Genomic DNA, 12,864 nt, shown 5'->3' with positions numbered 1-12,864 from the left:
CAGTATCTTCTCTAGGCAGCCGCTCAGTCTATACAGTATCTTCTCTATACAGCCTCTCAGTCTATACAGTATCTTCTACAGGCAGCCTCTCAGTCTATACAGTATCTTCTCTCGGCAGCCTCTCAGTCTATACAGTATCTTCTCTAGGCAGCCTCTCAGTCTATACAGTATCTTCTCTCGGCAACCACTCAGTCTATACAGTATCTTCTCTATACAGCCGCTCAGTCTATACAGTATCTTCTCTAGACAGCCTCTCAGTCTATACAGTATCTTCTCTAGGCAGCCTCTCAGTCTATACAGTATCTTCTCTATACAGCCGCTCAGTCTATACAGTATCTTCTCTAGGCAGCCGCTCAGTCTATACAGTATCTTCTCTCGGCAGCCTCTCAGTCTATACAGTATCTTCTCTATACAGCCGCTCAGTCTATACAGTATCTTCTCTAGGCAGCCTCTCAGTCTATACAGTATCTTCTCTAGGCAGCCTCTCAGTCTATACAGTATCTTCTCTAGGCAGCCGCTCAGTCTATACAGTATCTTCTCTATACAGCCTCTCAGTCTATACAGTATCTTCTCTATACAGCCTCTCAGTCTATACAGTATCTTCTCTAGGCAGCCTCTCAGTCTATACAGTATCTTCTCTAGGCAGCCTCTCAGTCTATACAGTATCTTCTCTAGGCAGCCTCTCAGTCTATACAGTATCTTCTCTAGGCAGCCTCTCAGTCTATACAGTATCTTCTCTATACAGCCTCTCAGTCTATACAGTATCTTCTCTATACAGCCTCTCAGTCTATACAGTATCTTCTCTCGGCAGCCTCTCAGTCTATACAGTATCTTCTCTAGGCAGCCTCTCAGTCTATACAGTATCTTCTCTAGGCAGCCTCTCAGTCTATACAGTATCTTCTCTAGGCAGCCTCTCAGTCTATACAGTATCTTCTCTATACAGCCTCCCAGTCTATACAGTATCTTCTCTAGGCAGCCGCTCAGTCTATACAGCCTCTCAGTCTATACAGTATCTTCTACAGGCAGCCTCTCAGTCTATACAGTATCTTCTCTCGGCAGCCTCTCAGTCTATACAGTATCTTCTCTAGGCAGCCTCTCAGTCTATACAGTATCTTCTCTCGGCAACCACTCAGTCTATACAGTATCTTCTCTATACAGCCGCTCAGTCTATACAGTATCTTCTCTAGACAGCCTCTCAGTCTATACAGTATCTTCTCTAGGCAGCCTCTCAGTCTATACAGTATCTTCTCTATACAGCCGCTCAGTCTATACAGTATCTTCTCTAGGCAGCCGCTCAGTCTATACAGTATCTTCTCTCGGCAGCCTCTCAGTCTATACAGTATCTTCTCTATACAGCCGCTCAGTCTATACAGTATCTTCTCTAGGCAGCCTCTCAGTCTATACAGTATCTTCTCTAGGCAGCCTCTCAGTCTATACAGTATCTTCTCTAGGCAGCCGCTCAGTCTATACAGTATCTTCTCTATACAGCCTCTCAGTCTATACAGTATCTTCTCTATACAGCCTCTCAGTCTATACAGTATCTTCTCTAGGCAGCCTCTCAGTCTATACAGTATCTTCTCTAGGCAGCCTCTCAGTCTATACAGTATCTTCTCTAGGCAGCCTCTCAGTCTATACAGTATCTTCTCTAGGCAGCCTCTCAGTCTATACAGTATCTTCTCTATACAGCCTCTCAGTCTATACAGTATCTTCTCTATACAGCCTCTCAGTCTATACAGTATCTTCTCTCGGCAGCCTCTCAGTCTATACAGTATCTTCTCTCGGCAGCCTCTCAGTCTATACAGTATCTTCTCTCGGCAGACGCTCAGTCTACACAGTACCTTCTCCAGGTAGAGTGCGATTGCCCCCTGCTTTCAGAGCTGAGCTGGATGCAAATGTCTCTGTATCTGTGAACACCTTGATTCACAACAATAAGGTTGATATGCATGATAGGCACTTGACTACAGTTGAAGCTGTTGCTTTGGGTTTACCACCTCTGCTTTGAGGATTTCAGACCTCAAAGGTTGAAGGGGAAAGATAGTAACCATCTAATTGCACAATTTCAGATGGTGATTATCTTTTCCATTCATTTGGGAACTCTCTCTAGTGTTAGCCTCTCCTCTGTCTGATTTCTCATAGCTATGGGGCACAGATGGAACCCAATCTCTGGCCCCTGTGGAGCATCAGTATCATCCTCCCTCTGTGCCAGACATACTGTACTCCCTCTGGGACAGACAGATCACAGATCACTGGATATATTTCCCCCTCCATCCCTCCTCTCTACCTGCCTACCCTGTCCCAGCCCGGGCCTCCAGGCCTCCCTGAGATCCAGTCCGCCTATCTCCCACAGTGACTATCATTAATTAACCGTGTGATTGACTCTCTATCTTCTACCCCCACTTCTCTCTCTGTCTCGCTCTCTTTCTCCTTCTCTATGTCTGTTTCTCTCTATCTCTGTTTCTCTCTGTCTGTTTCTCTTTGTCTCCCTCTGTCTTTGTTTCTCTCTGTCAGTTTCTCTCTGTCTGTTTCTCTCTGTCTCCCTCTATCTCTGTTTCTCTCTATCTGTTTCTCTCTGTCTCCCTCTATCTCTGTTTCTCTGTATCTGTTTCTCTCTGTCTCCCTCTATCTCTGTTTCTCTATCTCTGTTTCTCTATCTCTGTTTCTCTCTGTCTGTTTATCTCTGTCTCCCTCTATCTGTTTCTCTCTGTCTGTTTCTCTCTGTCTGTTTCTCTCTGTCTCCCTCTATCTCTGTCTCCCTCTGTCTCTGTTTCTCTCTGTCTCTGTTTCTCTCTGTCTGTTTCTCTCTGTCTGTTTCTCTCTGTCTGTTTCTCTCTGTCTGTTTCTCTCTGTCTGTTTCTCTCTGTCTGTTTCTCTCTGTCTGTTTCTCTCTGTCTCTGTTCTTCTCTATCTGTTTCTCTCTGTCTGTTTCCCTCTGTCTCTGTTTCTCTCTATCTGTTTCTCTCTGTCTGTTTCTCTCTATCTGTTTCTCTCTGTCTGTTTCTCTCTGTCTGTTTCTCTCTGTCTCTGTTCTTCTCTGTCTGTTTCTCTCTGTCTGTTTCTCTCTGTCTGTTTCTCTCTGTCTCCCTCTATCTCTGTTTCTCTCTATCTGTTTCTCTCTGTCTGTTTCTCTCTGTCTCCCTCTATCTCTGTTTCTCTCTATCTGTTTCTCTCTGTCTCCCTCTATCTCTGTTTCTCTATGTCTGTTTCTCTCTCTCCCTCTATCTCTGTTTCTCTCTATCTGTTTCTCTCTGTCTGTTTCTCTCTGTCTGTTTCTCTATCTCTGTTTCTCTATCTCTGTTTCTCTCTGTCTGTTTCTCTCTGTCTCTGTCTCCCTCTGTCTCTGTCTCCCTCTGTCTCTGTTTCTCTCTGTCTGTTTCTCTCTGTCTGTTTCTCTCTGTCTGTTTCTCTCTGTCTGTTTCTCTCTGTCTGTTTCTCTCTGTCTGTTTCTCTCTGTCTCTGTCTCCCTCTATCTCTGTCTCCCTCTATCTCTGTTTCTCTCTGTCTCCCTCTGTCTCTGTCTCCCTCTGTCTCTGTCTCCCTCTGTCTCTGTTTCTCTCTATCTGTTTCTCTCTGCCTGTTTCTCTGTCTTTTTCTCTCTGTCTGTTTCTCTCTGTCTGTTTCTCTCTATCTGTTTCTCTCTATCTGTTTCTCTCTGTCTGTTTCTCTCTGTCTGTTTCTCTCTGTCTGTTTCTCTCTGTCTGTTTCTCTCTGTCTGTTTCTCTCTGTCTGTTTCTCTCTGTCTGTTTCTCTCTGTCTGTTTCTCTCTATCTGTTTCTCTCTGCCTGTTTCTCTCTGCCTGTTTCTCTGTCTCTGTTCTTCTCTATCTGTTTCTCTCTGTCTGTTTCTTTCTGTCTGTTTCCCTCTGTCTGTTTCCCTCTGTCTGTTTCTCTCTGTCTGTTTCTCTCTGTCTGTTTCTCTCTGTCTGTTTCTCTCTGTCTGTTTCTCTCTGTCTGTTTCTCTCTGTCTGTTTCTCTCTGTCTCTGTCTCCCTCTATCTCTGTCTCCCTCTATCTCTGTTTCTCTCTGTCTCCCTCTGTCTCTGTCTCCCTCTGTCTCTGTTTCTCTCTGTCTGTTTCTCTCTGTCTGTTTCTCTGTCTCTGTTCTTCTCTATCTGTTTCTCTCTGTCTGTTTCTCTCTGTCTCTGTTCTTCTCTATCTGTTTCTCTCTGTCTGTTTCTCTCTATCTGTTTCTCTCTGTTTCTCTCTGTCTGTTTCTCTCTGTCTGTTTCTCTCTGTCTGTTTCTCTCTGCCTGTTTCTCTCTGCCTGTTTCTCTCTGCCTGTTTCTCTCTGCCTGTTTCTCTCTGCCTGTTTCTCTCTGTCTGTTTCTCTCTGTCTGTTTCTCTCTGTCTGTTTCTCTCTGTCTGTTTCTCTTTGTCTGTTTCTCTTTGTCTGTTTCTCTTTGTCTGTTTCTCTCTGTCTGTTTCTCTCTGTCTGTTTCTCTCTGTCTGTTTCTCTCTGTCTGTTTGTCTCTGTCTGTTTGTCTCTGTCTGTTTCTCTCTGTCTCCCTCTATCTCTGTCTCCCTCTATCTCTGTCTCCCTCTATCTCTGTCTCCCTCTATCTCTGTCTCCCTCTATCTCTGTCTCCCTCTGTCTCTGTCTCCCTCTGTCTCTGTCTCCCTCTGTCTCTGTCTCCCTCTATCTCTGTCTCCCTCTGTCTCTGTCTCCCTCTGTCTCTGTTTCTCTCTGTCTGTTTCTCTCTGTCTCCCTCTATCTCTGTCTCCATCTATCTCTGTCTCCCTCTATCTCTGTCTCCCTCTATCTCTGTCTCCCTCTGTCTCTGTCTCCCTCTATCTCTGTCTCCCTCTATCTCTGTCTCCCTCTGTCTCTGTTTCTCTCTGCCTGTTTCTCTCTGCCTGTTTCTCTCTGCCTGTTTCTCTCTGTCTGTTTCTCTCTGTCTGTTTCTCTCTGTCTGTTTCTCTCTGTCTGTTTCTCTTTGTCTGTTTCTCTTTGTCTGTTTCTCTTTGTCTGTTTCTCTCTGTCTGTTTCTCTCTGTCTGTTTCTCTTTGTCTGTTTCTCTTTGTCTGTTTCTCTCTGTCTGTTTCTCTCTGTCTGTTTCTCTCTGTCTCCCTCTATCTCTGTCTCCCTCTATCTCTGTCTCCCTCTATCTCTGTCTCCCTCTATCTCTGTCTCCCTCTATCTCTGTCTCCCTCTATCTCTGTCTCCCTCTGTCTCTGTCTCCCTCTGTCTCTGTCTCCCTCTATCTCTGTCTCCCTCTGTCTCTGTCTCCCTCTGTCTCTGTTTCTCTCTGTCTGTTTCTCTCTGTCTCCCTCTATCTCTGTCTCCCTCTATCTCTGTCTCCCTCTATCTCTGTCTCCCTCTATCTCTGTCTCCCTCTATCTCTGTCTCCCTCTATCTCTGTCTCCCTCTGTCTCTGTCTCCCTCTATCTCTGTCTCCCTCTATCTCTGTCTCCCTCTGTCTCTGTCTCCCTCTGTCTCTGTTTCTCTCTGTCTGTTTCTCTCTGTCTCCCTCTATCTCTGTCTCCCTCTATCTCTGTCTCCCTCTATCTCTGTCTCCCTCTATCTCTGTCTCCCTCTGTCTCTGTTTCTCTCTATCTCTGTTTCTCTCTATCTGTTTCTCTCTATCTGTTTCTCTCTGTCTGTTTCTCTCTGTCTGTTTCTCTCTGTCTGTTTCTCTCTGTCTGTTTCTCTCTGTCTGTTTCTCTCTATCTGTTTCTCTCTGTCTGTTTCTCTCTGTCTGTTTCTCTCTGTCTGTTTCTCTCTGTCTCCCTCTATCTCTGTTTCTCTCTATCTGTTTCTCTCTGTCTCCCTCTATCTCTGTTTCTCTATGTCTGTTTCTCTCTGTCTCCCTCTATCTCTGTTTCTCTCTGTCTGTTTCTCTCTGTCTGTTTCTCTCTGTCTGTTTCTCTCTGTCATTTTGTCTCTGTCATTTTGTCTCTGTCTGTTTCTCTCTGTCTCCCTCTATCTCTGTCTCCCTTTATCTCTGTCTCCCTCTATCTTTGTCTCCCTCTATTTCTGTTTCTCTCTGTCTGTTTCTCTCTGTCTCTGTCTCCCTCTATTTCTGTTTCTCTCTGTCTGTTTCTCTCTGTCTCCCTCTATCTCTGTTTCTCTCTGTCTGTTTCTCTCTGTCTCTCTCTTTCTCTGTTTCTCTCTGTCTGTTTCTCTCTATCTGTTTCTCTCTGTCTCCCTCTGTCTCCCTCTGTCTCTGTTTTTCTCTGTCTCCCTCCCCTGCAGTTAGCTTCAATTCAGTCTCTCCATTTCTCTTTTTCTTACTCTCTCTCGCTCTCTCTCTCTTTCTGTCTCTCTCTCTCTTTCTCAATCTCACACACAAACTCACAGCCAGGTGCCTAGCAAGACTCTGCAGCATCATTTAGTCTACCCCCTCAACTCCACACCTCTCCTCAACCTCCTCCTCAACCTGCCCTCTTTCTGTCCTTCTCACCCTGTCTTCCTAAGGTCTGGGATATGTGCCAAATTATACAGGTTCTCTCCTCACCTCTTCTCATAGCCACACAATCAACCCGGGAGCTGTAAACCACAGCCCGAGGAAAATGAATTCACAACAGTGTGACACAATGCTCTGAATCAAAATGGATACAGCCCTGGGACTTGAGGAAGAGTTCACATAAAACAGTCAAGAGAGGAGCAAGAATAACATGTATCTAGAGCTTGCAAATGGAGATCGGCCTGGGCCAGGGGTGCAACTTTCACTGGGGACGGTGGGGCCACATTGTGAAATTGCATTTTTGCCCCCCCCCCAGTTTTAGCATTGCAGATGCCCCCGAGCAGTCGGGTAGGCTGTTTGGAGTGTTTAACCGACTGATTATTATAAATGTTTTATTTAAAAAAATGTATTTCTTCTAAAACCAAAGTTGCGCCCCTGGTCTGGCCAATACACATTTGTTAAAAACAACATGACTTGCAAAGCTGGCATGCTTATGCACATTTGTTTATGTGTATGCTTGGTATCAGTCACCAAAATATGCCATTATTCTACATTGAGAAGAGGTGGTCTCATAAGGAAACCATTCATACGGAAGGAAAGAAAGGAAGGACTTTATTGACTGTCATCGTGTAATTGATAGTCTGTGGCATAAAACACCATTTTTCTCCCTAACAATACGGCCTATCTTTCATGGTGACCTTGTTGATGCAGCAGGCAGGAGAGACAGACAGGCAGGGGAGAGAGAGAAAAGGTTTTGAAATGGATCTGAATCAGCAGGACGGCACCGGCATAATGCCCTATTGATGCCCACAATGTGTGTGTGTGTGTGTGTGTGTGTGTGTGTGTGTGTGTGTGTGTGTGTGTGTGTGTGTGTGTGTGTGTGTGTGTGTGTGTGTGTGTGTGTGTGTGTGTGTGTGTGTGCCCGCCATTCAGACAGATGGAATACAAGGCAGCAACAGGAAGTTCTGCTCGGCTCCTGACATTCATGCCAGACATAATGAAGCTTGACATTGGAGATCATTGATGCTGATGACAGTCCTTTTATAGAGACGCCAAAGCATTCAGTACCTAAGTACAACTGGAAAATGCTGAAGTGGTATTACAGTTGTGCGTCCCAAATGTCACCTTATTCCCTGTATAGTGCACTACTTTTGACCAGAGCCCATGGAGAGAAGGGTGCCATATGGGACACAGTCAGAGCATTTCTCGTCTCTTTCCCCTGTGCTGCCCTGAGTTGATAAAGTCCTACAACAGGCAGCGATGACATGAGAGGTCATCATTATTGAGGCGCTGGACAATCTGTTTAAAGGTGCGAGGCAGATAAAAGCTCTTGTGTCTGTCGCTTGGCCCTGTGCTCCAGGGCTCCGGGGAGAGTTATGGCTTTAATATGAACACCGCCAGTTCAATTTGTCCTCCGGGCGTCAACGCAACGCTCACCGTGATTACTTTCTTGGCAAGCCGGAGACATTCATTGGCTTAGAGTCAGGATGCGTTTCACAAAGCCCTCTGTTATATGGCGTGGCGGGGGCAGGGTAGGGAATAAAGGAGGAGAGAGGCATCCATGATGTGTCCCGGATGGCGCTATATTCCCTACATAGTGCACTAGTTTTGACCAGAGTCCTGTAGGCCCTAGTTAAAAGTAGTGCACTACAAAGGGAATACGGTGCCACACACTCTCGGGGAGACCGAAATGGGACCCTATCTCCATCCCCAGAGCTGGGGCTAACATGATAGGATAGGCATAGAAATATAATCTCTAGAATGGGTAAATCCCCACAGGACGTTGAACTAAATGGGAATAACTGTTCTAGGGATTCTATTTCTATGAGGTATGGCTGGTAAGACCGGCCAAGTTAAACTCGGGCTCACGATATGAGCAATTTTATTGCGATTTGATGTTCCAAACATATTGCTCACTATATGTCTGCAGCAGGGAGACAAGAGAGAGCATGAGAAAATTAGTTTTGATTATTCAGAAGAAGAAAAAAATGAAATCATGCTGGTTCGCTATTTAAAAGAAGATGGAGAACAAGATATAGGATGAACAATAGATTGTTTGAGTATGTCCAACAGGTAATATGCTGTAACAGTGAACATTTTGCTCATCTCATCTCTCACACACACATCTCTCCATTCCCTCCCTCCAGGATAATTCCTCTCCCCACCAAACAAACCCCCAGTCTCTCACACACCTTATCATTTCCATCTCTTTACTCCCCCAATCCCCTACCTGAATGGTGGGTGGAGAGCGCTGTTTCCTCGTGGTGGTCGTAGACAGAGTGGTGGTGGTCTCTATGAAGGTGGTGGACATCTCAGGTGGCACGGAGGTGGTGGTGCGGGCAGCGCCCCTACTGGTGGGTACATCCCCCACCAATCGCACGCTCCCGTTCACCTTGATGTTGGCGTGGCCTTCGGCAGCCATGTTGAGGACCTTGGGATAGGATTGGATAAACGTTATTGTCTTAGAGTGGACAACTGTCTTAAACACACTATACATTACCCAGTTGACACATATATATAGAGAAATCAGTGGAGGCTGGTGGGAGGAGCTATAGGAGGATGGGCTCATTGTAATGGCTGGAATGGAATAAATGGAACAGAGTCAAACGTGGTTTCTATATGTTAAATGGAACAGTATTCATTTCATTCCAGCCATTACAATGAGCCTGTCCTCCTATAGCTCCTCCCACCAGCCTCCACTGATAGAAATAGGCCTAAATTGCACATTACACATGTGGGTCTTTCTATAAATAAATGGGGCCCATGTGTGACATTGGGATCAACATTTAAAAATGGTTTGAAACAAAACAAAGAAAAGATTTAAATGCAGCTCCACATGTGTACTTAGAGAAATATGAGCAAATTAGCTCATAACTCCACTTACAATAACATAGGCCTAGGACTATACATCCTTTAAGCAGGGTTGATTTAAACATTAGCAAGTCAAATTCAAGCCCTTTCAGGGACTTATTCAAGCACTTCATTTGAATATCCAAGGACCTCAATGTTATACAACTGTGCAGCAAGTAGCCTGGCAGTTAAGGGCATGGTGCCAGTAACCAAAAGGTTGCTGGTTCAAATCCCAGAGCTGACTATGTAAAAAATCTGTCGATGTGCACTTGACCCTAATTGTGCCTGTAAGTCGCTCTGGATAAGAGCTCTGCTTAAATGACTAACATTGAATAATTTAGATGTATGTACATATAGCCCTTAATATTGAACCTCCCCCCATTACCACTTTATTAAGAATAATGCATTTTTTAGGCCTTGCAAAGGATTGATTTCAAGTTATTATTGTATTCTAAAACAATGTATGTGAGAATAATGTGGACTTGCCTGAATAAATCCATTGGATGCATGCATGATGATTTTTCTGTAGCCTATGTGGCCAACACTGGCACATCTAATAAATCCATGAAGAGCAGTAGCCTTAATCTCACCATCTCTGTTTTTATAATATATATATATATATATATTATCTTTTGAAAAATATATTTTCACAAAAGTAGCGCACTGGGCCTTATCTGGTATTAGCAATCAGATATAGACATCTGTAGCATCAGCAAAAGCAGATTTTTTCAGCATCTCCACTTGTATAGTTAAGGACAGTATCTTGCCAGATTCAATAGTAGGAAGTGTAAGAGTTGTTGCCCCGTCCCTTTCTCTGTGATTGTCATTCTAATTGAATCCAGAAAGAACAAAACCCTGTCCTCAAACATTTACATCACAAGGTGCAAAGTTATGGGCAAAGACAAAACATCCACACCAAATTCAATATTTTTCTTGAACAAATAACATGGAAAACAACCACTTTCTGTGCAGTATTAATGTACCATCCTTACAAACCATTTAATGTACATTACTGTATTGTACATGGGCTGGTCATCTAGGTTTGTACCTGTAGACTTTCTATCACCATGAAGAAAAACATTTAATGTACATTACTGTATTGTACATGGGCTGGTCATCTAGGTTTGTACCTGTTGACTTTCCATCACCATGAAGAAAAACAATGACCAATACAGTAATTGAGTACATTCAGACATCAAGTGGTTTGTGATGATGTGGCTTAGTTGGTAGATCATGGAGCTTGCAATGCAAGGATTGTGGGTTTGATTCCCACGAGTGACAAGCATGAAAATGTATGCTTGGACAAGAGTCCACTAAAAAGGAATGAAAAGACCATTTCAATTTTCACATAGAAATAAGTTGAATTATGCAAAGTATTTCAAGAAACTAGAAGAGTTTAGTTCTAGTTCTAGTTCAAGAAACTAGAAATATAATCAGATGAACTGTTTTGTACAGATAAGTATCACACTCAAGTTACAAATGCTGGTAAACACTCAAATAGGTCTACATTTAGTTTAAAAAAAACCACAAAATTAGTGCACTGGGCCTTTACTAGTCCTGTATTAGCAGACTGATATAGATGTCTTCAGCACTGGGCCTTTACTAGTCCTGTATTAGCAGACTGATGTAGATGTCTTCAGCACTGGGCCTTTACTAGTCCTGTATTAGCAGACTGATATAGATGTCTTCAGCACTGGGCCTTTACTAGTCCTGTATTAGCAGACTGATATAGATGTCTTCAGCACTGGGCCTTTACTAGTCCTGTATTAGCAGACTGATATAGATGTCTTCAGCACTGGGCCTTTACTAGTCCTGTATTAGCAGACTGATATAGATCTCTTCAGCACTGGGCCTTTACTAGTCCTGTATTAGCAGACTGATATAGATCTCTTCAGCACTGGGCCTTTACTAGTCCTGTATTAGCAGACTGATATAGATCTCTTCAGCACTGGGCCTTTACTAGTCCTGTATTAGCAGACTGATATAGATGTCTTCAGCACTGGGCCTTTACTAGTCCTGTATTAGCAGACTGATATAGATCTCTTCAGCACTGGGCCTTTACTAGTCCTGTATTAGCAGACTGATTTGGGATCTCTTCAGCACTGGGCCTTTACTAGTCCTGTATTAGCAGACTGATACAGATCTCTTCAGCACTGGGCCTTTACTAGTCCTGTATTAGCAGACTGATATAGATCTCTTCAGCACTGGGCCTTTACTAGTCCTGTATTAGCAGACTGATATAGATCTCTTTAGCACTGGGCCTTTACTAGTCCTGTATTAGCAGACTGATATAGATCTCTTCAGCACTGGGCCTTTACTAGTCCTGTATTAGCAGACTGATATAGATCTCTTCAGCACTGGGCCTTTACTAGTCCTGTATTAGCAGACTGATATAGATCTCTTCAGCACTGGGCCTTTACTAGTCCTGTATTAGCAGACTGATGTAGATCTCTTCAGCACTGGGCCTTTACTAGTCCTGTATTAGCAGACTGATATAGATCTCTTCAGCACTGGGCCTTTACTAGTCCTGTATTAGCAGACTGATATAGATCTCTTCAGCACTGGGCCTTTACTAGTCCTGTATTAGCAGACTGATATAGATGTCTTCAGCACTGGGCCTTTACTAGTCCTGTATTAGCAGACTGATATAGATCTCTTCAGCACTGGGCCTTTACTAGTCCTGTATTAGCAGACTGATATAGATGTCTTCAGCACTGGGCCTTTACTAGTCCTGTATTAGCAGACTGATATAGATCTCTTCAGCACTGGGCCTTTACTAGTCCTGTATTAGCAGACTGATTTGGGATCTCTTCAGCACTGGGCCTTTACTAGTCCTGTATTAGCAGACTGATACAGATCCCTTCAGCACTGGGCCTTTACTAGTCCTGTATTAGCAGACTGATATAGATCTCTTCAGCACTGGGCCTTTACTAGTCCTGTATTAGCAGACTGATATAGATCTCTTTAGCACTGGGCCTTTACTAGTCCTGTATTAGCAGACTGATATAGATCTCTTCAGCACTGGGCCTTTACTAGTCCTGTATTAGCAGACTGATATAGATCTCTTCAGCACTGGGCCTTTACTAGTCCTGTATTAGCAGACTGATATAGATCTCTTCAGCACTGGGCCTTTACTAGTCCTGTATTAGCAGACTGATGTAGATCTCTTCAGCACTGGGCCTTTACTAGTCCTGTATTAGCAGACTGATATAGATCTCTTCAGCACTGGGCCTTTACTAGTCCTGTATTAGCAGACTGATATAGATCTCTTCAGCACTGGGCCTTTACTAGTCCTGTATTAGCAGACTGATATAGATGTCTTCAGCACTGGCAAACAGCACATGGTTTTACCACAACAGATTAGCTCTACAAAACCTGTCAACTGAAGCAGCGGGAAACAAACGAAAGTGGCCACATCTCTGACAAAAACGTATCAAAAATGAAATCATGGATAATTATAAGGGAGCAGGGGAACTTAAGAAATGAGTACAATAATTACCAGGACTTTTCCAGCACCAAATTCTGCTCCAAATTCAAGTTCAAGTAAGCTACTTCAAACCCCTTCTGTTGTTTAAAATTGCAGGTGTAACATGGAAAACAAAATGTAATTGTCAT

At 43.8% G+C, this 12,864-nt stretch overlaps 1 protein-coding gene across 1 annotated transcript in view; it reads right to left on the bottom strand.

Annotated features, from left to right (window-relative positions):
• LOC129817890 (neurexin-3b-beta-like) overlaps nt 1-12,864 on the bottom strand; it is a 72,251-nt gene that overhangs the window by 39,723 nt on the left and 19,664 nt on the right. The window contains exon 5 of the mRNA XM_055873489.1: nt 8,630-8,830. Within this exon, the coding sequence (XP_055729464.1) occupies nt 8,630-8,830 (201 nt within the window). The remainder of the gene's footprint in view (nt 1-8,629; nt 8,831-12,864) is intronic.

The sequence above is a fragment of the Salvelinus fontinalis genome, chromosome 20 (assembly GCF_029448725.1).
Source record: "Salvelinus fontinalis isolate EN_2023a chromosome 20, ASM2944872v1, whole genome shotgun sequence".
Lineage (NCBI taxonomy): Eukaryota > Metazoa > Chordata > Actinopteri > Salmoniformes > Salmonidae > Salvelinus > Salvelinus fontinalis.
Note: the sequence above shows the minus strand (reverse complement) of the source record. Positions and strands in the feature narration are given on the sequence as shown.